This window comes from Etheostoma cragini, chromosome 1 (assembly GCF_013103735.1).
Source record: "Etheostoma cragini isolate CJK2018 chromosome 1, CSU_Ecrag_1.0, whole genome shotgun sequence".
In the NCBI taxonomy this organism is placed as follows: domain Eukaryota; kingdom Metazoa; phylum Chordata; class Actinopteri; order Perciformes; family Percidae; genus Etheostoma; species Etheostoma cragini.
In genome coordinates this window covers 2,919,216-2,946,572 of record NC_048407.1, presented here as the reverse complement: position 1 = coordinate 2,946,572, position 27,357 = coordinate 2,919,216, and the positions used below count along the sequence as shown (strand labels likewise).

Below are 27,357 nucleotides of genomic sequence, written 5' to 3'. Positions count from 1 at the left end.
GCTAAAAGTCATAGTATAGTATGTCAAAAAAGTCATAGTATAGTATGTTGAAAAACATCACTAAAAGTCATAGTATAGAATGCCAAAAAAGTCATAGTATAGTATGTCGAAAAAGTCATAGTATAGTATGTTGAAAAACATTGCTAAAAGTCATAGTATAGTATGTCAAAAAAGTTATAGTATAGTATGTTGAAAAATATCGCTAAAATTCACAGTATAGTATGTCAAAAAAGTCATAGTATAGTATGTCGAAAAAAATCGCTAAAAGTCATAGTATAGTATGTTGAAAAATTCATGAATTCATTACATATAGAATAGTTTGTCAAAAAATGCATAAAAATGCATCGTATGACAACAAATCGGAAACGTATGTTCATAATTGATGCTTTATTTGCATTCATAATTTTGCTGAAGGATACTTAGCCATGTCGATTGGAGAAAGCAGGGATTGAACTGTCAACCTTGTGGTTAAAGGAAAATAAGCTGTGGTTCGTGAGCTACACAAGCCCAATGCTTAACTGACGTTAGTAAAGTATGTCAAAAAAAGTAATATTAAAGTATGTCGGAAAAAATGTCATAGTAAAGTATGTCGAAAAAGTCACAAAAAAGTCATAGTATAGTATGTCGAAAAACATCGCTAAAAGTCATTGTATAGTATGTCAAAAAAGTCATGGTATAGTATGTCGAAAAACATTGCTAAAAGCCATAGTATAGTACGTCAAAAAAGTCATAGTATATTATGTCAAAAAAGTCATAGTATAGTACGTAAAAAAAGTCATAGTATAGTATGTCAAAAAAGTCATAGTATAGTATGTCGAAAAAAATCGCAAAAAGTCATAGTGTAGTATGTTGAAAAATTCATGAATTCATTACATATAGTATAGCTTGTCAAAAAGCATATAAAGGCATCGTATGACAACAAATGGGAAACGTATGTTCATAATTTTGCTGAAGGATACTTAGCCATGTCGATGGGAGAAAGCAGGGATTGAACTGTCAACCTTGTGGTTAAAGGAAAATAAGCTGTGGTTCTTGAGCTACACAAGCCCAATGCTTAAATGGCGCTAGCAAAGTATGTCAAAAAAAGTAATATTAAAGTATGTCGGAAAAAATGTCATAGTATAGTATGTCGAAAAAATCATTAAAAAGTCTTTTGGAAATAAGTCACAGTATAGTATGTCTAAAAGACGTCATAGTATAGTATGTCGAGAAATTCATTAAAAAGTTATAGTATAGTATGTTGCTGAAGGATACTTAGACATATTAATGGGAGAAAGCGGGGATTGAACTGTCAACCTTGTGGTTAAAGAGAAAAAAGCTCTGGTTCCTGAGTTACACGTGAGTCATTGTATAGTTTGTCTCAAAAAAGTCACAGTGTAGTATGTTGAAAAATTTATGAAAAAGTCATAGTATAGTTTGTCAAAAAATGTATGAATTTATTACACATAGAATAGTATGTCCAAAAAGGCATTTAAAAGCTATAGTATGTTTGTTTATTAGCAACAAAAGGGAAACATATGTTTATAATTGGTGCTTTAATTGCTTTCAGAATTTTGCTGAAGTTACTTAGCTATGTAGTTAGGAGAAAGCAGGGATTGAAGTTTCAACCTTGTGGTTAAAGGAAAACAAACTCTGGTTCCTGAGCTACACAAGCCCCATGCTTAACTGTCATAATATAGTATGTCAAAGAAGTCATTAAAAAAGAAAATAATAATTTAAAGAGGGAGGGATAGAACTGTCACCCTTGTGGTTAGAGGTAACATGCTCTGCCTCCTGAAACACTTAACCACCGTAGTATTAGCAGGACAAAAAAGGCATGAATAGCATTGTGTGGAGAAAGATGTCATAGTATAGTATAGTAAAGAAAAATAAAAAAAAAGTAATGTTAAAGTATGTCGGAAAAAATGTCAACAACGTTTTAATGACTTTTTTGACATAGGGTTAGGGTTATGTATGTTAAAAAAGTCATTAAAAAGTCATGGTATAGTATGTTGAAAAATGTATGAATTCATTAAATATAGTATAGTTTGTCCAAAAAGGAATACAAAGCCATTGTATGACAACAAATGTTAAATGAACATTTAGAATAGGTATGTTAAAGTCTTGATATTTAGATAGCAGGAGGAAGGGATTGAATTGTCAAGCTTGTGGGTTAGTCACAGCAACCCAATCCTAAACCACTGTACTATTAGTAGAACACAAACAGCAGAGTACTATACCCATAAAAAGTCTTATTACAGTCTTACGGACAAAAGTCATAGTACAGTATGTCGAAAAAGTCATTAAAAAGTCATAGAATAGTATGTTGAAAATTGTATGAATTCATTACTTATAGTATAGTAATATAGTATGACAACAATTTGGAAATATATGTTTGTAATTGGTACTTCACTGGTTTTCAGAGTCTTGCTGAAGGATACTTAGCCATGTAAACGGGAGGAGGCGGGGATTTAGCTATCAACCTTGTGGTTAAAGGAAATCATGCTTTGCTTCCTCAACCACATGAGCCCGAACTGTCATAATATAGTTTGTAAAAATGTCATAGTACAGTATGTCGAAAAAGTCATTAAAAAGGCCAAGTATAGTATGTTGAAAAAAGTCGCTTAAAGACATAGTATAGTATGAATTCCTTACTTATAGTATAATTTGTCCACAAATGCATAAAAAAGCCATAAGATGACAGGAATTGAAACATATAGGTTTATAATTGGTGCTTCAGTGGCATTCAGAGTTTTGCAGAAGGACACTTAATCATGGAGGAGGTGGGGATTGAACCGTCAACCTTGTGTTTTAAGGATACCATACTGTGGTTGATAAGACACATCAGCCCAATGCTTAACCACTGTACCATTACTAGAACAAAAGACTAGAAGTATTGTGTATAGTAAAAGGCAATAGTATAGTATGTAAAAAAAACTCATTAAGTCATATAGAACTATGTCGGAAAAAAAGTCATAGTATAGTATGACAAAAAAGTCACAAAAAGTCATGGTATAGTATGTTGCAAAATTTACGAATTCATTACATCTAGCATAGCATTTCCAAAAAGACATATAAAAGCCATAGTATGACAAAAAAGGGAGATCAATGTTTATAATTTGTAACTAAAGTCTTTATCAAGTCTTGCATAGACAGGAGGAGGCGGGGATTGAACACACAACCCTATGGTTAGAGGAAAAGACACTCTACTTAATGAGCCCATTGATTAATTGTCATAATAGTATAGTATGTTGAAAAAATAATTTAAAAGTCAGTGTAGTATGGTAAATGCTACAGGTGTCAAAAAATGTATGAATTCATATAATACAGTATGTTCCAAAAGGCATATACAAGCCATAGTGTTACAAAATATGGGAAATATATGTTCACAATTGGTGCTTTAAAGGTTTTCAGAGGATACTTATTTTTGTACACATAGAAAAGCATTGAATGCTTAACCACTGTACTATCAGTTGAACAAAAATGTCGTAGTATTGTGAGTTGAAAAATGTCACAGTATAGTATGTAAAACAAATCATTACAAAATCACATTAAAGTATGTCAGAAAAAAAGTCAGAGTATTTTGAAAATGTATTAGTTTATACAGTTTGTCCGAAAAAAAGTCATAGTACAGTGTGTCAAAATATTTTCTTAAAAAAAGTCATAGCATAGTATGTCAAAAAATGTCCTCAAAAAGTCATGGTATAGTACGTCATAATATTTATGAATTCATATAGTACAGTAAGTCTACAGTCCTTGTGTAGAATTCTTACATTCACATTACTCAAAGCACTTTTACATAGTACAGGAATCATTCACACACTGTGGCCAAGGCTTCCGTACAAGGTGCCTCCTGCTCATCAGACAAACATTCACTCACAGATGGTGCAGCATCAAGGGAAATTCAGGATTCAGTGTCTTGCCCAAGGACACTTTGACATGGGTGCTCAGGGCCAGGGATGGAACCACAACCTCCCACTTTGCAGAAGACTGCTCTGGCGCTGAGCCACAGCTGTTGAAAATGTAAAAGGGTCCAAAAAGGCATTTAAAGCCATAATATGACAAGAAATGGGAAATACATGTTTATAATTGTTGCTTTTTAATGACTTTTAGAGTCTTCCTGAAAGGTACTTAATCGTGAAGACAGAAGGAGGCGGGGATTGAACTGTCAACCTTGTGGTTAGTGAAAAACAGTGTAGTCTGAGCCACCTGAGCCCAATGCTTAACCACTGTACTGATAGGATAATATGTATAAAAAATTGTCATGTTATTGTGTGTCAAAAAATAACACTAAAATGTCACAGAATAGTATGTCAAAAAAAAATCTGACTGTTGTACGTTAAAAATAGTCATAAATAAACTTGTAAATTAGTATATTAAAAAAGGTCATAGTATAGTATGTTGAAAAAAATAGAAAAGGGCTGCAAATGAAATTGGTATTATACTGTCAACCTTGTGGTTAAAGAACATCATGCTCTACTTCCTAAGCCACATGCTAAACTTCTGTACTGATAGTATTGCACTGCAAAAACTGCACTAAAAATTCGTAGTTTAGTATCTTGAAGAAAGTCGTAAAAAGTCACAGTATAGCATGTTAAAAAAGCAATGAAAAAGTCATAGTATGGTAGTTCAAAACAAGTCATAAAAGTAAGAGTATTGAATGTTGCAAATAGACATAAAAAATTCATAGTCTAACAACATCAACAAAGTGTTCGTGAGTAAGACATTCTGTAAAATCATCAAATAAAACAGACTTACACTTTTCTTTCAAAGGTTACATTCTTTACATTAAAATAAAGTTTAGAAAGTAAAGCCATTGACTGTAAAAAATAATTAATGTTAACAGTCTATAGTACATATACATATACATACATATAGTAACAATACTATACAAAAGTGATTGTATAGTATGCTATAAAAAGTCATAGAATATTTTTATAACCTTTATTTATACAGGTATATCAATGAGACACAGGAGCTCACTCTCAAGAGACATCAGTAACAGACAAAAACTCTGATTACAATGGTAGTAACTAAGGTATTATTGGTATTAATTAAGATTAACCAAATGTACACAATATTTAAACAAAAGTGCCAAGTGAACCTAAGACACTAAAGTACTAAAAACAATAGAAAGATTCCAAAGATGCATTTTCCACTACCCTTAAAATGAGTTTAAATCCTCTAGCGAGATCAAGCTGGACAGCTTTAGATCCTTCTTTCCAAGCTCTGTACAAACCGATGGGGCGTTGAAGGTTATGAAGGACTGGGAGTGTATGCTAAGACTGCAGTGTATGCGTGACATGTAAATGGATAAATATGATGCACTTTGTAACTCTGTTTTGAAACTTGCTGCATAAATAACATGCATTAATATTAATACATCAAAATGTACTGTATAGCTCCAGAATCTTGAACGCCCTAGACATACATGTATCTGTTTCAGAGTGGTTGGCACTCAACTGATTAGGTTAGATATCAAGTTTTGGTGTAAGATACATGTAATACCAGAGGCTATGTGGATGTGCAAACAAGCAACACACTTCACATGGACTCTATTAGGACTTTCTTTTTCTCACTTGGGTAAGAAACTATACAGCAAAAAATAGGCAGGATGTGATGTGAATAGAGACACACACAAATAAATCTGATCTCGAGTTGCTGTGAGGACAACTGTACTATACTGCATGGATCAATATCCTCTCTGCATTAGGGCTCAGGCATATACTGTATGAGGGGGGAAGTACCGCCTATAGATAAGAGCAAAGGGAAGAAACTGCAAATATAAGAGGTTACTGCTTGGGGTAAGGCGGTGGAGTTTAAGTCTTTATGTGTTTACACCCACTCCCATCTTCAATGTGTGTGAATGCGTGTGTGTGTGCATGCGCGCGTGTGTGTGTATATGAAGAAGTGGCTCCATGGGGAAGTGAGCAAGGAAGCTGGAGGTCAGGGCGTACAAGATGAATCTGCACTGTTCAAAGGCCCTCTCCAGAGGGCAAACAGTGAAATGGAGAATTTGATCGGCATTGTATGTGTCTGTGTGTGTGTGTGTGTGTGTGTGTGTGTGTGTGTGTGAGTGCGTGCGTGCGTGCAAGTGAGCCTGAAAAGAAAGATTATGTGTTTATTTGTTTACACTGCCCTCCAAGGTCCAGTGGTCTCTTCAACCATCGACTCCTTTATTTGTTTTATTTTTTTACTTTACTTTCTTACTCTCTCTGCTTAACTTACACTCCTGCCTAATACTCCCTCTGTATAACTGCACCTTTAATCTTTAACTATCTTTTCCTAGTTTTTAACAACAACTTCCATGCAAGCTAGTCTCATTGTGGACCTCCAGCAGGTGCCTTGAGCTGGCGGCACTAGAGAAGGTCCAATACTATTTTTTTCTTCCAGATACTGATTCTGATACCTGAACTTGCGTATCTGCCGATACTGAGTACTGATCCTATACTAGTGTAAAATACATTTCATTATTTTTTAACAACAGTATACAACTATCCCTGTATCAATGTGATATGATTTATATCTTTGTTGCCTGTCTGGCTCAGGTTAAACTCTTTGTGAAACATGAACAAAATGAACGCCACAGACGTTATTGTCCAGTTTGACCGTCGGGTAAAAGGACATAAATAAACAACTTTAACGTGTTTTTTTTGTTTTGTTTTATTATGTGGCATCGGATCAGTGTATAATCTCCAGTACTTCCCGATACCGATACCAGCATTTTAGGCAGTATTGAAGGTCATACCCATACTGGTATTGGTATAGGAACATCTCTAGTCCGCACAATACTAGATTCCAATTCCAGTTTGAAATGAATTGATTTTGTAGGAACACACCCCCAATTCCCAATGACTTGTGCAAGTATTGTTAACTATAAACAGGGAAATGTTGTAAAAAATGTAAAAGAGAGGTGTTATTGAACGTCATGCAGAGGCCTCTTAAAGCATCCAAGACTTCCCATTTATTTAAGAGCGGATGCACAGTGTGACGGTAGCGCCTGGCATCTAATGCCCAGGGAAATCCATACTTCAAATTCTGCTGAATGAGTGTGTGTGTGTGTGTGTGTGTGTGTGTGGGTGTGTAATGGGATTTCCATTCAGACAATCAATATCCGAGCTGCCCTGGAATGAGATCAGTGTCTATGAGTACATCAACGCAAGTCAATACTATAGTATGGATTTTGGCCTCATCAAACTATAATTCTGTTTATTGCAGCTATCTGTCTCTACAGGCTTGATTTATCACGACTTTTTTCACAGCATTGTTACAGGTTTTTTACGGCCAATACCAATATGTTGCTGCTGATAACCTGTTTTAGGTGTAATGAAGTTCTCGTTGGTTCCTAGCTTCAAATGACCACGTCTGCGTGAAAATGATAGAGTTAAACTACTTAAAGCTGTTCAGGAACACAAACTACCATTCAATTGTAGTCTTCCCACACACATTATTTCAATCAAATAAAAAAGTAAGTAAATGTGTCCTCAAAGTCTTTTCCATCTGTGTCAATTGTTTACTTCATAGGGCAGTAAAGATCTCCATGGAAACCTAATACAATCCTTAATCCAAGGACAATATCTGTCAAATATATCAGCTTGGTTCACATCTGTTCTCTACATTTTGCTCTATTGTTTTGTCAAGGTAGCTGTGCTTAGTGTCCCTTTCTATCTTTTCCACTCACCATTGGTCTCACTATCGATCCCTCTTGTTAGGGTGGTCTCAAGAGTGTCATGCTTCAATCTACTTGTACCTCAGCTACGCTCTCTTATAAAGTATGGACAGACTTTCACCCTGACTACACACCACAACCACGGACACACAAACAGGTTTATGGTGATCTTTTGCTGTGCAGATGTCAGGTATCAAAATAGATCCATTTCTTTTACTTCACAAAGTGCTTTTAATTCTGTGTGTGTTTTCCCTATACACCACTGATCAGCGTGCATCTCGGATCACTGAACTTTTTTTTTGTTGAGTTCAATTGTAAATTCACCTTTTAGGGGATGTGGAATTTCAGATCGTCCAAAGCAGCTATGGAGGTGTTCAGAAATGCATTTAGCCACATTACTTTTCAAATATGAATGCAATGAGTGTTCATTCCACAAACAGTAACTGCAAAGATGAACTGTTGACTGACGGTTAAGCTTTAACGAATGCATTTTACGTTGTACAAGATGTGCACTGTGCAGTTTAAACTCAATCTGTTCTTGCATTATAACTGCTGTAATCTACATTATTTATTGATAAAGGCCCTGTTGACCTTTATTTGAAAGGACTGCCGAAGACAGAAAAGGGGAGAGAGAGAGAGAGAGAGAGAGAGAGAGAGAGAGAGAGAGAGAAGGGAATGACATTCACAAGATGGTAAGAAACACAACTCCAAATAAATGATAATTCTGCATCTGAACTTTATTATAGTATATTTATTATAGTAATTTTTTCATCAGTATCAGGTTAAATGGAGATATCCAGGGCCTTGTTGAAGAATACTGGATGTGTTTGTATGAGGCAATAAGGCAAAGGGTCAGCACATATGTCTTCCGAAACGCCTCACAGTGAGTCAATAACTGTGGATGCATACATACTTTACCTTCCTCCCACAGACAAAGCACACTTCCCTATCAGGCTAATTATCATTGACTTACATTGTTCGGGTGGATCATAATGTACTCACGTCTTCCTCCGTACATCCAGCTACACATGGCTTAAGTAGGCATTGATATTCTTTCGGCTAGAGAGATTTGGGTGTTGTGCAGAATATGAAGCAGGCTCTGTAACACTACACTTAATCAAGTATTGTAATTAAGTAGAAAAACTGAAGTAGGTCTACTTGTACTTTTCTTTTTACGCCACTTTCTACTTCTATTCTGCCACATTTCAGATAGAAATATTGTACTTTATACTTCACTACATTAATCTGACAGCTTTAGTTACTAGTGACTTTTCAAATTAAGATTTTTGCACACAAAACATATACAGTTTATAAAATACAATGTTTTATTATAAATTAAACTACTCAACAATATAACGGCCTACAAGCCCAGCTGAAATAATTAGGCCATTAAACACTTAGTTAAGTGATAGAATTGTTTGGATCATTTACAGTTTCTAAAATAAGTGAATTTTTATGCATGAAAATTGAACAGGACTGCAGGGCCAGAGATCGAAGCACCAACGTTCCAATTGGTAGACAACCGCTCAACCACCTGAGCCACAGCTGCCCCTCAATATCAGGTCTAAACTCAACCGTTGCTTTCTTCTTCTACTAAAGCCAAACGCGTTCTTCTTTTCATAAACCCAACCGTTTATTCTTCCTTAACTCAACTTTCTTCTCGCAATAACACATTCTTCTCGCGATAACACGGCAAGTGGCGTGTATGTGTATGCCCGCTGTATGCAGCGTAGAAATACATGTGTATAGCTCAAAATGCATACAGATAACGCGCCACTTTGCTAGGGAAAGTTGGCGTGTATATTTACGCGAAGTCACAATGCCATGTTGCAATAGGCTACGTTCCACTTAGCTTTTTGGACGTTGATCACATACAGTCAATCTGCAGCAGTTTGTCTTTCCAACCAACGAAAAACGACAGCACCAACTACAAGCAAAAAATCTGCTACCTGATTGCGTAGTACATAAAAAGAAGAAGAAGAACAAGTGATGTCTCTCATCCGTCTCAAAGTCAACCTACTATTTTTGAATTCTGCAGCTCTCCATCAGCTGCCAACATAATGTAAATACAACTTAGTTTGACTCTCTATCATGTGCTGTACTAACTGTTCAATCTTCCTTCAAACTGTCAACAATGTCACAAAGATAACCTTGGAAACATCTTCACTCTTAAGGACTTTGGTGTGATATAATCAATGCAGCAATCACTGAACTGACTGCTTGGCTCCTCTGGGAGAGGAGATTGTATGGATATATGCGACTAACTGATCTCCTTCTTTAATCCCCGCGCGTGGAGTCTGCGTGACTGCCTAAGGCCCGACAGAACCCCCATGGAGGTGATCATCACAAATGAACCACAAATACTTTTAAATCTGAACATGTTGCAAATGACACCAAAGGTTTCCAGACATATTGTCTACTTTCTTAATACTTATATTAACTAGTAGCTCAGTTACTTATCACTGGGCTACTAGTTCATCTATTAAATGGGAATAGTCATAGTAGTCCAATGGTTAGCATTGTGGCCTCACAGCAAGACGTTTCCGGGTTTGTATCCTAGGTCGTTCCGGGCCTTCCCGTGTGGAGTTTCTATGTTCTCCCCATGTTTGCGTGGGTTTGCTCCGGTTCCCCCCCACCATCAAAAAACATGTACTGAATTGATCAAGGCACTGGCTAAGATCTGGAGTTGGTCCCCGGACGCTGTCAATGGGTTAAAAGCAGAGAATGATTGTTGCTACATGTAAGTGGCAATAAAGTACCTTTATTTTAATTCACGTTACGCTTTTCTAAGTTTCCAGGTTGGTTTATGTTTTGTCTGTCGGGTTTTACAACAGACAACTCTTAAACTTCAGATGCTTGAGCTGTCTCTCATATGCACACATAAGAGATAAATATAGAGTACATAACATATAATACATAATATAGATCGATATTCTAGCTAAAGGGCTAAACAGAAAACAGAAAACTCTGCTATGTAAGGATACAAAAAATTAAACTTTTTTGGGGGGGTTTTCAATTTGATTTCCAGATTTTAAAGTGTAATTTCATCATCTTCACTTATAATTTTGACATGAAATGTAGCTCTTTTTTTATTTGTGTCAGACTATAAATAGTGGTTGTGTTAAACAATTTATTCGTTTTTTTCTTTGTTTTTGTCTTATCTTATTGTCACAGATCAGTTAAAATAAGCAAATGTGTATCCCTCACTAAATTGAAATTCTCCTTCCATGTGAAAGAATAAAACAGTAGGTGTTTGCACTTACTCACAGCAGTTCTATATGTTGCAATAAATGTAGATGCATCTAACCGCTATTGTGCAGGAACAATTCCTGATGGTTCCAGTGATATAGGTGAGTATGTTATTAATAAGGCGTTCATGTAAAGAAATTATATTTACACACAGCTACACAAGTAGAAGCCGAAGCAAGCAGAATAAATTAATATCCATCGTTGAGTACAAAATCAATATGCGAGCCACATGATAAATTCAGAGGGCTAGGTTATTAATCATTAATATTGTCAAGAGATAGCCGATTGACTCGGTGTGAGAGCAGTGTTGACATTTCTCAACCAGGAACTTTGCTTTCACACTGGGGATTGTCAGTGGGTCAGCACTGGCAGCCTCCCGCTTCCATCAATGGAAGAGTAACAGTAACAGAACAACTCCAAGACTTTTCTTTAGATTAAACTATTCAGACCAGGGGTCAAAGTCACTGCAGCTAATGTAAAATGGGGGGCACCCAGGTAGCTCACCAGGTAGAGCCTATACCTCCAAGGCTGAGTCCTTACCAAGTTCCCGGGTCCGGCCCAGGGACTTTTCCACTGTCTCTCCCCTGCTTTTCCTCTCTCTAGCACTATCAACTAAAGCAGAAATGTTGAATAAAACACCAACAAAAGGTTTTAAAATGACATTTGGAAAAGCAAAAGAAACAACTGAAAACATAAAATAAGCATACGAGGTAACATCCATCCACGGAGTCTGCGGGGGAGGGCAGGGGGAGCACTGCCCCGGCACTGCCCCCACTAGTGGCTGAAACTGGTAATTGAATTCTTTCAAAAATTATTGGAATAACCAGATATTTATTTTAACTAACAGAAAACAACAAAATGGTGATAGGTACTACATCTAATTTCATATACTGCTTTAGTAAAAATATTTTTCTGGGTTATGTGACAAGTGACAAGGGGCTGTCACTTGAGGCCATTGCCAAAGCATATGTAGGACTCATAAAACAAATTACTGTTGCACTAGTCTGGACATCTTGCCATGGCAAAGTTGCAATAAAGGTTGGCTAAATACATACATACATGTACATGTACATACATTTGCTGTGAGCTTATTAATTGATGGCGTGTTTTGTGTAGATTTGGACTTGTACACATTTAATTCTACTTTGTTCAACCTGTATGGAGTTGGCTGGTGAATGGGATGCATGTAGGCCTTGTTGGATACACCGGAACCCTTTTTGTGGATCTACTGATCGCTGTGGATGATTTTTTTCATGTCATTGGATTATGATAAAATACAGATCTCTTTTCTTAACGTGTCTTAACACTTTATGGTGTGATTGTGCTTTGTTTCCGCGTTTGAAGAGGCATCTCAACAGGGCGAATATTGATTGGTGTCGGGGCATTCCACCACAGACGGACTTCATAAGGGTGAATTGTTACATAAATTGTTAGAATGTAATTTAAAATCTTCTTTAAAAATAAACATGTATGATTATTTACCAGGTTTGTTTTGTCATGTGCTCGTGCTGTGTTCCCCATGTGGTAGGACAGGTCTCAGCTGCTACAATGAGCCCCCCGGCTTTAATGTCAAACTCCGCTTATGGTTACATCAGTCCCTAATGTTGGACTTAATGATGTACCAATGATTTACTTAATGATAGTAACCATATCCCTTCCATAGAAGGTTAGTAGAATACTAGTTACTAATAATGATATCTAGTCTGGGAAAAAACTAAAAAAGACTATATTAATTTTGATGAAAATGATATAAATATATATATATTATTTTCATCAAAATTCATGTAGACTCTTTTTGACATGGCTAAGATATGGCAATTGCCAAGTGTTGCTGGATAAAAACGCACTGCATATAACCTCACTTTTTAAAATTGACCATATGACACTATATAAGATCAAAGAGAATGATCTAATATCAATTGTGCTTCAGAGCCGATTTTTTCTTTAATCTTCACCTGTCATAACATTCTCAAAAGAACACCCTTATTTTCTTCAGCCTTGCATTAGGAGAGTTGCTGCCCTTCTTTTGTTCTTGCGAGTCAACACAAGCAAGATTGGCTGAAGGCCTACAAAAAAAGAAAAAAAGTCTCTTTTGCTGCTGCTTAAATTTCAGAGTGAGGAACGCTTGGCTGATCAAGCGCGGAGTGCTCTACCGATAGAAATTACTACCAAAGCCCCTGGAGCATTCATCTCAATTTCTGCAGGTTTGGGTAAACAGCACCTTATTCGCTTACAAATCAAGTAATTAACACTTAAAACAGAACTGAGCCTCGGCAGGATCAAGGTTAGATGATGTGGAGCCCTTAAAGCAAAGTTTGAAGAAAGATATTGTGGAGTGAAGGTGAAAAAAAAGGAGGAGAAATGATCATTTGTCTGGTCTCAGGGTGGGCAAACGGAGGTGCCCTTTGAATTACCAATGAGACAAGCAGACATGGCCAGCAGCAGTGTGACATTGACACCATTCTTCTCAACACTACGTCTCCCCGCTTCCCACTTCTCTCAATGTGTTGTGCGCTGCCTCCGCTTTGTAATCTTTTCATCTCCCTCTTGTTTTCTTCTGGCATGGGGCTGTGTCCTGTTTTATTCTGTTCTTCTCTGATCTGTTTTCTTCTCTAGTACTGTGCTCTGTCTCGTACTACTCTTTACTGTTCTGCTGTGTTTCTCTCAATTAAACAAGAGGAATATCATGTCATCGTACTGACAACTCATTCTCTGTGAACAGCTGCGCCCGAGGCACGTTCTCACTAGAAGATCCTTTAGGAATAGGAACACAGAGCTAAAGGTAGAGGCAGATGAATATTCAACAAGCAAAATGGCAAAATGTGGGTTTTAGTTATAGACAGTCAGTCCAAAGTGCTGCAATCCATCAACAAACAGCACAAAGGAAATGCTTGCACAGTAGCTTTAGTCCAACCCTTCGCTGAGGAAAGCCTGACTATAGTGAAAACAATGGTCAGTTCATTACTGGCTTTAAGCTGTTCATCTTCAAAGAGACTTGCCAAATGAATAACAGTATTTTTTTCTAGGTCTCCAAAAAAACAAAAGAACCAATACGGGCAAAGTTGTTGTTTTAGTAGTAGAAGTCAATCTTGAGCCTGGACAATAGCTCAGGGCTTATCACATGTGAGGGAAGAGATGGAGGAGCAGCCCACTTGGGAGGGCATGTTTGGAATTCGTTTGGCAGCCAGTGGAATTGATTCTAAGTGTGTCTAGCAACAGAGGTCATCATCAAATTGTGAGACGTCGGAGATGTAGAGGAGAAAAAAGAGTGGTCTGAGAAATGAACTTTGAGGGACACCAGCTTCAGGAGTGAAAGGGGTGGAGAGGGAAGCTGAAACCTCGATCTTTATATGTCAGTTGTGGAAGAATTATGATGTAGATTGGAAGTGGTATTTGTAGTTTTTTGTCATGTTGTCTGTAGACTAATGCGTTGTGCCATATCTTGTCAAAAAATGTTTTCTATGTCAAAGAATAATGCTGCGGTAAACTCTTTCTTGGTGAAACTTCAGATTCTTTTGTTTTATAACTCACCGTTTAAGTTATATATAGGCTAAGAGTTCTTGGTAATTAAGGTAACTGTAGCCTTCAGTCACCCCACCTTTGCGCCATCTTTGCTACACCTTTTGCTTATATTTGGATTGCAGAAGACAGGCATTGCCAAGATGGATACCGGCGCCACTGAGTACTGCATACTTTGAGCTTCATTTTGGCTCTTCAGAAACCTAAGGGTTACGTCACAGAGACTATGTCCATATTTTATACAGTCTATGGTTGGTGGCCTTATGCTAGGGTGAGTGACATGGAGTGATATGTTGCAGCCATGTCCAGAGTTTTCTACAATCGTGGTCATAATGTGGATTTGAGACAAAAGTGAATGTTGTGATTTTTGAATAGGGTTGCTTTTCCTTGGTTATTTTAAATGGTTTGGCCTAGATGTGTGAGGGTGTGTTGTGGCTTCGTGCATTCCCTTTTTTTTAAATTTTCTGCCAGACTGTGTGGGTTGGATCTGTAATCACTGTCCAGTTGTCTACACTCAGCATCTTGTTTACTAGTCATTAACAGCATTTGTATAAGTTGACAAGGTCTGAGAATAAGCCCAGGTCCCTGCTGTTCTGCCCGGAGTACTACTACTGTAAGACTACTACATTTAACTTTATTTCATTGAATGCTGCTTTTTTCATACTGCGAGTTAGTGCAAGCGCGATCTAGAGCAGTCCTTCACATGTGTCTTGGCACACGCACACACACACACAGGCACACACAAACACACACACAGGCAGCAGCAGGGGTTGGGGTGGTTATTATATTATTTAAATTTCATCATTATTTAGTTTTTCCTCTTTCAAAAAGATTAGGGGCTCGACCAAAAACACTCCCTGCTAAAGCACCGGAAGCCCGATGTTGTTGTCAAGAACATCCAGGATTCAGGAATGTACCTTTCCCTTTTACCTGTGGCAGTAGTATCTTTGTAGTAGTAGAAGTATCTTTTTCAAGTTCTTCTTTTTGGGCAGAGCTCAGAGGAAAATTGATCACTTGTGATTGTCCAGCCCACGTACCAGTGAGAGAATATTCAACGTCTGGGCTGTGGACAGTAAGAATAGTTCTGGCATTTCAGATACACTCCTCAAATGCATTATGGCACCCATTAAACCCCACATTTTTCCATAACTCACGGTTTATGTTTAACAAATGGGCACAAAACATAATGTGGCTGTAGTGCGAGATAAAGCTAAAAGGAGAACCATACAGTAATTATTACATCCAATTTAACGTGGCGTATGTTGTCGGATTCGTGTTAGTCTTGAGTGTGATAACATTGTCCCCAGGGTCTTACTATACCCACACACAACAAAAGAGAGGGAGATAGAGCTTCACATTTTGTCAAGTCTAGATTTCAGTTCTGAAATAGCACATTAGTTATTTTTGTAGTTATCAGTTCCTTGAATGGAAATTCCAGCATGTGTCAACCTGGGTAACTGCAGTAAAGGAATCTCAGGGGACTACCTTGTGTGCCTATTGTCATGGTTTGGGTGTTTTGTCTTGTCTTCTTGTGGTAGTCTGTTTTCCTGTTATTTGTTAGCCTGGTTACTGTCAATCTTGTGATTTTTGTATGGAGTTATGTTTGGTCTTGGCTTGTATATGTTCTGTTTCCTGTTTTATTTTGAAATCTGGGTATTTGTCTCATCTTGTCTTTAGTTTTACTTCCTGTGCTTTCCTGCTCCCGTGATTACCTGCTGTTTTCCACCTGTTTCCAGCCCTCTTGTCACCTGTGTCTTGTTACCTTGTTGCCCTCTGGATTTAGTCTGCTTTCCTTATCCTGTGTCAGATCACTGTGGTAGTTTTCTGTGTGTTTTTGTCTCTGTGTTCCTATTTTTTGTGGTTCCTGTCCTTACTTGTTACTTTGTTTTTTGGATAGCTGGCCTCCTGTTTTCTGTACACTTTCTGTTGTATGGACTTTGTTAATAAAAATTCAAGCTCAACTTTTGTCTGCCTTCTCTCTGCACTTGGGTCCACCAGTCCATGCAGCTCATGACACTTATTTTCGGTTCAGAAATTTGTGTCTTTCAATGGGTAGAAAAGGGTTTCTAGGCTGTCTGATGATACTTGGCCACTCGGTGGCAGGAAAACAGGTTGGAAAAAAGATGACAGTATGGCAACATAAGTGACACCGTATGTGGCTGTATTATATAGTCTAGTCTGTATAGACAAAGTCTCCATTAGGCATAGTAAGTGGTGTTGTGGAAAGGGGTATAATGTACACAGCAATGATAATTTACCCCAGGTTGACAACAACCACAATGCCTTGTGATTGGATCAATTCTGACTCTGGCTCTTTTTATTCACTGTATTTCTTTTGCACCTTTTTCATAAGGAATATCTAGAGGCTACCACAAAAACAACAAACAACAACAACAGCCCTCCTGTTGTGCAATGATCTCCTCATTACTGTTTGTGTAACATGCAGTTGACGCAATAGCTACCTAGTAAGGCCATGAAGCAGATACAGATGGCAAAGAGGGAGCTGAAGCTCAGGCCCACGTCCTCCCGATAGATGGCCAATGTTGTCTCACAGTGGTGTCCTCTGTAACCCTCTGGGCAGTGGCAGGTGAATTTGGAGGGTGACTGGGCCACACAGGTCCCCCGGTGGCAAGGCCGCGTAGCACAGAGGGTATAGACACAGGACTTTCTGGTCCCGTTCACACGGATCATGTGGCCAGGAGGACATCTGCAAAGAAGGGTTGACATCAGGGAGGGGAAGAAAGGAATCCTAAATAATTTATTTTGAACATATGTCATACTCTATGTTCGGATTTTCAAGGTAAGGTTTGTACAAATGACAATTTATTTTGTTTGTTGAAAAGTAAGTCAGTAACTCACAATGAATGATGTTGGAAAAGAAACAGTGTCTTAAATTTAATAGCTGGGAATGATAATCAAAACAAAATTTTGCATGAGGACAGAGTGTGGGAGTATTACACCGTATCAAAGACAGATTAGTGACATAAACCGTATCATTTGATGATCAGCTCTTTTGAAGCCTACACACCTCCTGTTGTGATCATTTTGCTGACGTCTGCCTCCATAATGTCTACAACGTCATGGCCACATCACAATCATGAGCAACTGGCTCGTGTGAGTATACTCAGCCTCACGGCACAGTGGATTGACAAAGATTTGAACTTTAGAAAAGCAGTGTTACAATCACAGGATATTATATTAATGTTTTTAAATATGAATTAATTAAATAGCTTTTACACTTACTGTACATAATAACAGATATATTAAAGGTTGTTGAATGACTTTAAAAGTATGTTATAATAAAGATTTCATAATGAAAAACAACAACAACAAAAGTGGTAGAGTTGGTAAAGGCCATCAGCCAAAGAATTTCACTAACTTTAAGGAATTTAAGAAAGAAATAAAAGGATTTTCTAAAGTAGTATCTTCCACACATAGTTCCATACATAACTTACTGTGTCGAAGTCTGGGTGAATACATTGAAAGCAAATCCATTTTTTTGTACTTCAAAAGAGAGACATAAGGATTGGAAACAAAAGTACTTACAATGACCTCAAACTCACTGTTAATCAAATTATGGACTTTATAATGTAGAGAATTAGTTGACTTTATACCCTGCTCAAATTATGCATGAAAAACAATTACCTGAAAGTACCTAAAGGTTGTTGCGTCAATATGATTTTAATTCCAACACGTAGATTTAGATGTGCATAACACTAGATTTGATTCAGCAGTTACAGGTGCATCAAAGAAAAACACAGCATGTAAATAAGTGATGGAACATGAGGAATAACAAAACAATCAGACTGGACAGTTCCAACATATGAAGATAAAATTAAGATGAGTATGAACGTGCATTTGTGCTATTGGATGTTTAATACTATTTCCCACAGTAAAAAAAGAATGACTTTTTCGTGAGTCAGTGATCTTCCACTGATGTTTTCCCTCAATAGAGAATGAACTGGAGGAGAGGACAGTGCTGACTGCGACACTGGCGTTAACAAGGATGCTTTTATGCAGACAGGGGCACATTTTCTGCATCACTTCAGAAAGTGCTGTGATAATTAAAAGCTCATTTGGGTGTAACAGCTCAAACAAACATTTTACGAGGCCAGTGATTCAGCATCCCTTTGGATGTCTATGGAGCAGCTCCCTGGCTGTACATTTTGACGACATCAGAGATGAGTTTTGCCTCTGGTCTCTGGAGATTTCTTCAAGCTTATAAATATTGACTTGACTTAATTATGAAGCAGCCACATTAAATTCAAAATGTGACAGTAATTTACCTCATAACTGTTCCCCTTCCACCGTAAAACTAATCCAGACAAAATACTAAAGGGTTCCCACTGTATCATCTACCAAACTCAGTCTCGCATGAATCAAATTCATATGCAACTAAGCTCCTCTGTATTTTACGGAAGAACATTTGTTTATTTACAATACATTATTAATTCACAAAGAAAATTGGTGTCCGTAAAAGGTTGGTTTTTCCAATTTTTTGAATTAAGGCGTTAAGATCCTTTTCCACAAGATCTTTTTATATTCCTTTGTTTAATCAACTTTAGCATGGGGGTGTAAACTTTCTCAAGCCACTGTTCATTACATTAGATACCTTTTGGAGATTTTGGATGCTATAAGGGGCTGTCTTGTTTGGGCTTTTTAATTATTATTGACAAGTCGCGGTCTGCAGTGTAATATGGCTTTGCTAGATGGGTCATTCTGAAGTGGAGAAGGCTAATGAGAGATGTTTTCAACTTGCCTTATGTTGTCTTTTGCAAGAGCAGTAAGCATACAACGTTGTCGGTCTACTGTTTTGGAAATAATGTAAGCAAAAATGTAAAATATCTGAGAACATATAATAAAATAACAAAACATGAACTTACTACACCGTGATAAAAAACTGAAATGTCATTTAAAGCTGATTTATTTCAGATTTGTTGTCTTGGCCACGTGAGGGCACCGTAAAAGAACTGCGAGCGAAATAGTGACGGATTATCATCGATGCTTGGACCCAAATGCAGTTCAGAGAAGAGAAGATAAGATAAGATAAGATAAGACAAGACTTATTCCCCACTGTGGGACAAATCTTGTCCCACAGTGGGGAAATTGCAGCTTGCAACAGCAAAGATAGATAAGTGTACAGCGATAGATAAGTGTACCAGATATAGAAAACCGTCTTATACAATCTGACGGACGCTGGACAGTGCAACGAACACTGTTGACTCTGTGCAACATATCCTCTCATAAGAAAATCATTTATTTAACAAAAACTAAAACCAAACTGTCCAGACACAAAACCACTGGGAACGTGAGACAAAACAATCCAGAGACAGGACAGCACCGAACTCGCCAACACCATACGATGATCCCACACCAGACAAAGACAAGACAGAAGTAATACATGAGAATGAGGAGAAATGAGACACAGGTGACAAAAGGGCTTCATATCATATCAGGATGGGGGAGAAAATCACCAAGGCGGGAAAACACAAGAGAGGAAACAAAACCAGACAAGACAGACTACTACAAAATAAAACAGGAAACAACAACAGAACCTCAAAACCAACAGAAACTCAAAACCACGACAGACCAGTTGTTATGGCCAGCGGTGGAAGGAGTATTCAGATCCATTACTTAAGTATAATTACTAATGGCACCCTGTAAAAATACTATTACAAGTAAAAATCCTGCATTGGAAATGTAAAGTAAAAGTATATAAGTATAATCAGGAAAATGTACTTAAAGTATTAAAAGTACTCAATGTAGAAAAATCCTCAGATTTTAGACACTGGAAACAATCATTATACTGTCAATCAACTAAGTAATTGATGACCTTATCATTTCAGTTGGACTTGTAGGCCCTTATATTGTTGGCTAATTTCATTCATGATAAAACATCACATTTTGTAAAGTACATGCATTTTCTTCAAACATCTTAATTCGTAAAGTAACTAGGAACTAAATCAGATTAATATATGATTGCTGCTTCGATTACAGGCCCATGCAAACCACTTTAACATTTAATAAAATTAAGTTATGGTTGCTAAACAATGACTGGACTGTTCAGGAGAGGGGTTTAGCAAACAGATAGTTGAACGCCATATTTTGCTTTTTAAAATATGGACATTATGGACATTATGGACATAGTTTTTTAAAATATTTAAAAAAATAGTATTCAAGCCCCGGGGAGAAGAAGTATCCGCACTACAGACTGTGTGTTATTATTCGACTGTTTGAGTGTGGCCTCCCTGAGTAATCAGGCATCAAACACTGGGCTTGGAGGTCTCACTGCCAACACTTACTACTCTCAAATCATCTTCCAAGGTTCAGGTCAAGTGGTGGCAAGAGAAACAGGCAAACAACTAAGCAGGGTGGGGATGGAGGGTGTGTGTGTGTGTGTGTGTGTGTGTGTGTGTGTGTGCGTGTGCATGTGTGCATTGGTACATGGGTTGAAAAAACTGAGCAGGAGTGAGCAAGCTGAGAGCCATTCAAACCAAGAAATGGAGGGGCAGAGTGCAAGAATGAGAGCTATTGTTAAAAAAAAAGAAGAAGAAAAAAATGAGTAGGTGGATGGATGATGCTGGTGAGCGGATCAGAGGAGTGAACAAAAGGTAAGGGCAAGATTAAAAGCAGGGCAGCAAAGACTGAATAGAGGCTGATGTTTCCAATGGCAGAATAAAATTGCTGATATTAGTGCATGTGGCTAAGAGCACTCAGCGTTTGATTCCACAGGAGCCACAGGAGAGGGCTGTTAGTTTGCTGCGACTTTTCAACGCACAACATTCCTCATTTCCTGCTGACAAACAAATAACCCTCATACAGAAGTGTATGTGAAATGTTGATCATGCAAAAGTGTGAATCCCATCTGGGTAAGAGTGCTGGGGAAATAATTTATTTTTCACCTCCGACATGTTAGGCGTGTAGCTTAGTAACAGAGCAGATGGGGTTCACTGCCTTCTAAATTACCTTTCAAAGGAAGACATGGCTGTAGCTGAACACACTAGCTCTTATTGGGATTTACGTTTCAGAAGTCTCTCTAAAGGCCGTGTTTAACCAAAAATTAATTTGATGCCTTTTTTATCAATGTTTTTTTTGCTTATGTTCTTGTCCTTTTTTTCCAACACTTTTTTCAATGTTTGTCACTTCTTTTGACGTTTAACACTACATAACACAAACTTAACTTTAGTTTTACGGTTATTTCTGGAATTTATGGTCAATAAACCTAATTTTTAGGGAATTATACCTAATGTTTGAGTTAGAAAAGCAGAAATTAGGAATTATTCAGACTAAAATTACAGGAATGGATGTTGATGGATAATCACAGACTGGAATATGTCAACCTTTATTCAACACTATTTCAAAAACACTTCAATCTTTTTTTCAAATGCTATAAAATTGAATAAGATGCCCAAAATGAATGAAAGTAGAGATTTGTACTTGCCAAAGAGCATTGTGTGGAATCAATCATGTTATTTTGGGGAATTAAAAAGAACATTAATGTAGGAAAACGGGTCAATCTGAACCGAGGACAACATGATGGTTAAACCAAAACTCGGTAGTGTAGATGTAGCCTGACATTAAACACCACAGCAGTCATAGTGTAGTGGGGGATGTCGTGGCAGAAAGCTCTGGCAGAAGAACAAAACAAGATCCTGGCTCAACTTTTTGCTGCATTGTAGTTTAGTATCAGCCAGCAAGTCACCCATAAGGCCAATCATGCTTCGCTTGCTAACACCGCGGTCAGAGAGGAAGGCTGCTGTTGTTGGGACTACGTGCCAGAGCTGAACAATCATCCCTCAAAGAGTATAACTGCCCCCGCTGTGTCATTTTCTTTGACAAGCCTTTAGATTGGACTTCTGGTTTGGATTTCACCCTCCCACAAACCCGCGGCAACACTTATATGTACATATGTCTGTACATGCTTTCCTTTTTTTTATCTTTATTTATGAATAATTGTTCTTGTATTTTATCCTTATCATTATTACTTGTACAGTCTCATATTTCCAAATTTTTGATCAATAAAGTCTATCTAATCAAATCCAATATGCACACCAGTGCAGCCTGGAAAACATCCCTGGTGGTGTTTCACTGGCAGATGTGTGCAGAGACCGATAAAAATGAATAGGCGATGTCTTTGCAGGACGGAATTTGAAGCAGCTCCACAGTATTTCTCCTCTGCCAGGCAGGCTGAGGGGGTCGCAGCACTGAGCTGATCTGAGTTTACTTGACACGCCGCCCATGACTAAGAGGCTAAACCAGTTTACTTGCTCATTTGTTTTTCAAAGAGCAGAAAGCAATTTCAAAAGAATTCAAAATGAGCACATCGCATTTTCTGATGACCTTCAACAAGGTTGACACTTGGAGATTTTCTGGCAGTCACAACGCATTCTTTTCTGTGGTTTTTAATCAAGAAACCGAGCAGTGAGGGACGATAAAGACAAGTTAATTCCAGCTACGTATTTACACTTCCATCAACAGTCCTGAAACGTCCGTCAGAAAACGGTACACCAAAGTCAGAAAGGATGCTGTTCAGATGTTGAGGCATAATTAGAAGTACAGTCAATATGCGATCTGTATCCACCTTTAATCCAGAGTGAATATTTTACCACTTTGGAACCACCAGAGTCACATTCCTCTGAGCTTCAGATGCAGTCAGTAATCTACTGAAACCTGTTCAATGGTGTACTGCAGTGTAACTATTGGCCTTCTAGAAAAGAATAACATGTATTGACTTTTTATTCCCTAGACTGGGCTCTAAAACAGCTGGGTCCTTCCCATATTGCAACTCCACAGCATCATTTTACTTGGTAAATGCCCATGCCTTTCAAAACTCCACATCCACAGTTTTTGTTGCAGTCTTTCGCTATAGATGCGTTGTTACTGAGTGTTCTACAACTGTACACACAGCATTGAGTTAAAAGAGTTATAATAGCAAGGATGAAACCCATCACAGCCTTGACTCAGTGAGTCCTAAACCTTTTTCTGCAGGGCCCCCCCTTTGTACATTTTCACCAGCTTTAGAACAAACAAAGACTCACCGATGCTTTTCTTCTACAGTTTTTCCCACGTTCTAAAGTAGGTCAGGGCCAGGTTGTTTCAAAGCACATTTACTATGTGGCCGTGAACAATACTAATACCAAGGTGAAAAGCTGAAAAAGAGCTTCAGAGGCGGAGTGAGTAGGTTTTAATGCACGCGTCTTCACGCCTTTGGGTCAAAGGGATGGGGAATGTACGGTTACACGTGGTGTGTGCATGTGTGTGTGCGTGTGTGTGTGTGTGTGTGCGTGCATACCTGCATTCATGCACTCTCCACAAGTCAACACAGGTGAAGGGGGGACTACATTGGTTCCTTTTGCAGGAGTCAGACGAGCACCCAAGGGAGAGGCCTTGTATGCTGACCTGGGAAACCCCATCTCGCGGCTGGCTGTCCAGTGGCATGTAGCGACCATTGAGGCGTACGTCCCTCATGCAGCCTGTAGGGAGAAAAAAGGGACAGAAGCACAATGTTGTCACATTCAACTCTACAGACACACTACTGGAATAGAGTTGTACCTTTTGAACCTGGTGAGCTATTGGCTCCAGTTCTAGAACTTAAGAGCAGCCTAAATCCACTAGTGACGGCCAAATGAACCCTAATGAAGCTTTGAGAACTATTCTCTTTATTTTCTGAGCTCACAATTTGGCGTTGTTTATTCAAAAAGAAAGCCCCGGGGTGACCTAGAGCTCCCCCAGTAAGAGCGTTCGCCCCATGTAGGCTGATTTCTTTGCCACGGCCCAGCTGTGTGTCACCCCACATCTCTTTCCCGCCTTTTCTGTCTATCCACTATCCACATTACATAAAGGGAAAAGCCCCCCTAAAATTATCTTAAAAAAACAACAACATTGGAATCTCAAGCTCTAGGAAGGGAAACTGAGTGTGAGTTAACCCTATGTTGAACAGAGAGCGCCATCTAGTGGGCTCGGAAAATAAAGTAAATGCCTAACAGAGCTTCATGAAGCTTCATTTGGCCATTACTAAAATCCACGCTGTGTTGCATGAACTTTTATTTTGTTAAAGCATTGTTTTCCCTACCACAACCCACCCAAGCAATTTTAGGCACCACCTAAGCCAAATGAATGTAAAATCAATGTGAGCATCAAAACTGACTAAATGACTTTTCTCAGATCTAGTGATTGTAGTTGCTCCCCAGTGGACTTCTATAGCTAGTTTTGTCTTTAAGCTTTTTGAGTGCTATTTATTCATTATCTGCTCTTGCTTTTACAACATTTAGACAGATATAGTAATGGGATGTGACAGAATATTTCTTTTATTGAATAATGTAGCCTTTTCTTTCTTCCTACAGCCTCCGGCAGATATGTGCATCTAAGTCTTCCACAAACCTAAGGAAAACACTAATGAGGTGTGTATTGCAGCATTTTTAAATGGCATTTATACTGTTGGAGGAAATCTCTGAAGGCAAAGATTTGCATACATGCTAAATATTGTACAAAGCGCTTTGTGGTACACTCATAGCTGTGCTGTTTACACAAGTCACTGCTCCGCTGGGTTACACTCCTGATACACTTATCAATGGGGTGTTAACATATTTGAAAGCCTGTTTGCAAAATGCTGGACACATTGCAAATAAGGGCAAAACCCTTTGGCTTGGGACAAACCCCAATGGGTCTGGATCCTAGTTGTAGTTAAATGATACTTCTGGGTAATTACAACATGGATCTTATTTTCATAGGTTTGGCTATGGTTCCCATCACTTAATAAAACAATATTACTGCTCAACAAAGTCATTACTGATATCTGGGAACATGGTGGCATTGAAGAATGAGCCGTAGGAAATTTAGAGAAATTTTAACTAAACCCCCCAGGTAAGTCAGACTCATTAGAAAGAGAAAAGGAAGGTAAACAGTAGAGCTGCAAAGATTAATCGATTAATCGTTTTTTAAGAAGAGATGAAATATTGTAAGATATTCTTTGATTCCAGCTTCTTGAAAGTGAATATTTTCTAGTTTCTTTACTACTGTGTGACATTCATCTGAATGGTTTTACGTTGTGGACAAAACAAGACATTTGGGGACGTCATCTTGGGCTTTGAGAAACACAGACCGGACATTTTTCACCCTTTTCTGAAATTTTTAGATAAGATTCAACTATACTGTCATTGGGCAGAGTACAAGTATAAAACAGAGGGGACTTAGTAAGTAGACTTAGAAACGCCTCACGGAGGGGGGTGGGATAAAAAGTCTGTGGTTGGGGTATAGACCCAACAACTAATTGATTAATCGACAATGAAAGTAATTAGTTAGTTGCAACCCTAGTGAACAGTAAAGTTACGTAATACCCAAACTATCCATTGTGAGCATCCATCACAAACAACACCAAAAAAAAGAGTATAACGTCCTGGTTCAGCTTTAAACTACTGGACTTGCCATAGTTTAGTCAACGGATTATAATGTGAATTTAGAATATGTACAGCATTGATACTTTGTGTGTCTAGGTTTTGACGTTGTCACTCCATAGGCCCACAATGCGGCCAAGCAGCGGGGAGTGTCTTTGACACACCGTCTGTTGACTGGGCTTTAATTGATACCTGTATACATTCAACTGAAATCCAACTAAACGTAATAACATGCTTTTGGTCTCTTCCGGTAGAGCAGAGTTTCTGAGTTTTCCCCAGGTGATGTGTAAAGGTCATGGTTAACCATTAGGTCTAAGCTCAGTGCACTTCTCTGTTGGATTATGTTCCCGTCGCTTAATTCCTAAGTTGGTGTATTCAGTTAACATCCCATTTCCCCTCTGCCACAACTGGAAAAGAGATGTTCACAAAAGTAAATGCAAACAGACGCAGACAAGTGTGCCTGCACAAGCACACACACACACACACACACACGCACACGCGCGCACGCACGCACGCACACACACACACACACACACTTACACTCCCTGACACCATTTATCACGTCTGCCTCTTTTGAAAGGAAATGCTTTTAAAGTCCATTTAATAAACACATGCATTGTCTTTTACTGCCTGAGGCCCAACTCTCACTCTTACTCTCTCTCTCTCTATTCTCTCTCTACTCTCTCTGTCTGCATCTCTCAATAGTCGCCCACTTTCTCTCTCTATTATCATAGAGCGTCTTACCTTTTTCTAGTGTGTAGATTCTATGAACCCTAACCGGAACTCTTTTTCTTTCTGAATCATTTGACACTATCTGCCAATATTTGGGTTTATACAGTATGTGCACACGTACAGGACGTCCCCCTTCTCTCTCGGTCTCTCACTCTCGCTCTTAGACTTGTATTGGAGCAATAGATGATTTACAGAATACTGAAAATTATGACTTGTTCACAAACCTCAAATAAGCCAAATCCGTTTGTTTGGTAAATTCATTCTTGTAGACTGGCAGACAATTATAGACTGACCCACAGAACAAACCACCCATGAGTGTGACATTTGTATCATTTTATCACCAAACCCCAAAAGACAAGCAGTGGTTTGGATGGCTCACCAACATCTGAGACGTTAACACAGGAGATCACTGTTTGTTTCAAGGACACAAACGAGTGCAAATACAGGCACCCACGTTTTAACAAAGACTTTCACATGCACCCGCACACATACACACACACAGACCTCCTCACTCCCTAGCCTCCCCATTCACCCAACTGTGAGGACGCCCATCATCACAGCTAACAATGAAAATGCATTTGGGGGAGTTAGCCATGAGACATATCAATCATTCATCAACACATACAATGTCCCATTTCTCCCTTGAAAAGAAATGCGTGTGAATAGATAAAAGGACTTATTTATGGTAGCACTTTTCAGGAGGAATACTTGTTAACTGTCTTACATGCCCTCAAAGACACACAACCTATTTCCCTTTCACTTTACACCGTGAAACATCATACAGATCACATTATCTCTCTCTCTCTCTCTCTCTCT

General features: G+C 38.3%; 1 protein-coding gene and 1 long non-coding RNA gene across 3 annotated transcripts in view; one reads left to right on the top strand and one right to left on the bottom strand.

Annotated features, from left to right (window-relative positions):
- Positions 1–27,357, bottom strand: part of si:ch211-186j3.6 (neural-cadherin) — a 302,735-nt gene that overhangs the window by 12,973 nt on the left and 262,405 nt on the right. For both annotated transcript variants that reach the window (XM_034874840.1, XM_034874848.1), the window contains exons 34-35: positions 23,709–23,889; positions 16,879–17,123 (exon numbers count right to left, since the gene is read on the bottom strand). In XM_034874840.1, the coding sequence (XP_034730731.1) occupies positions 16,879–17,123; positions 23,709–23,889 (426 nt within the window). The remainder of the gene's footprint in view (positions 1–16,878; positions 17,124–23,708; positions 23,890–27,357) is intronic.
- Positions 14,573–22,421, top strand: LOC117946648. The gene is made up of 4 exons (XR_004657067.1): positions 14,573–14,667; positions 15,087–15,089; positions 17,132–17,135; positions 22,410–22,421. It is a non-coding gene; the product is annotated as an uncharacterized LOC117946648 (long non-coding RNA).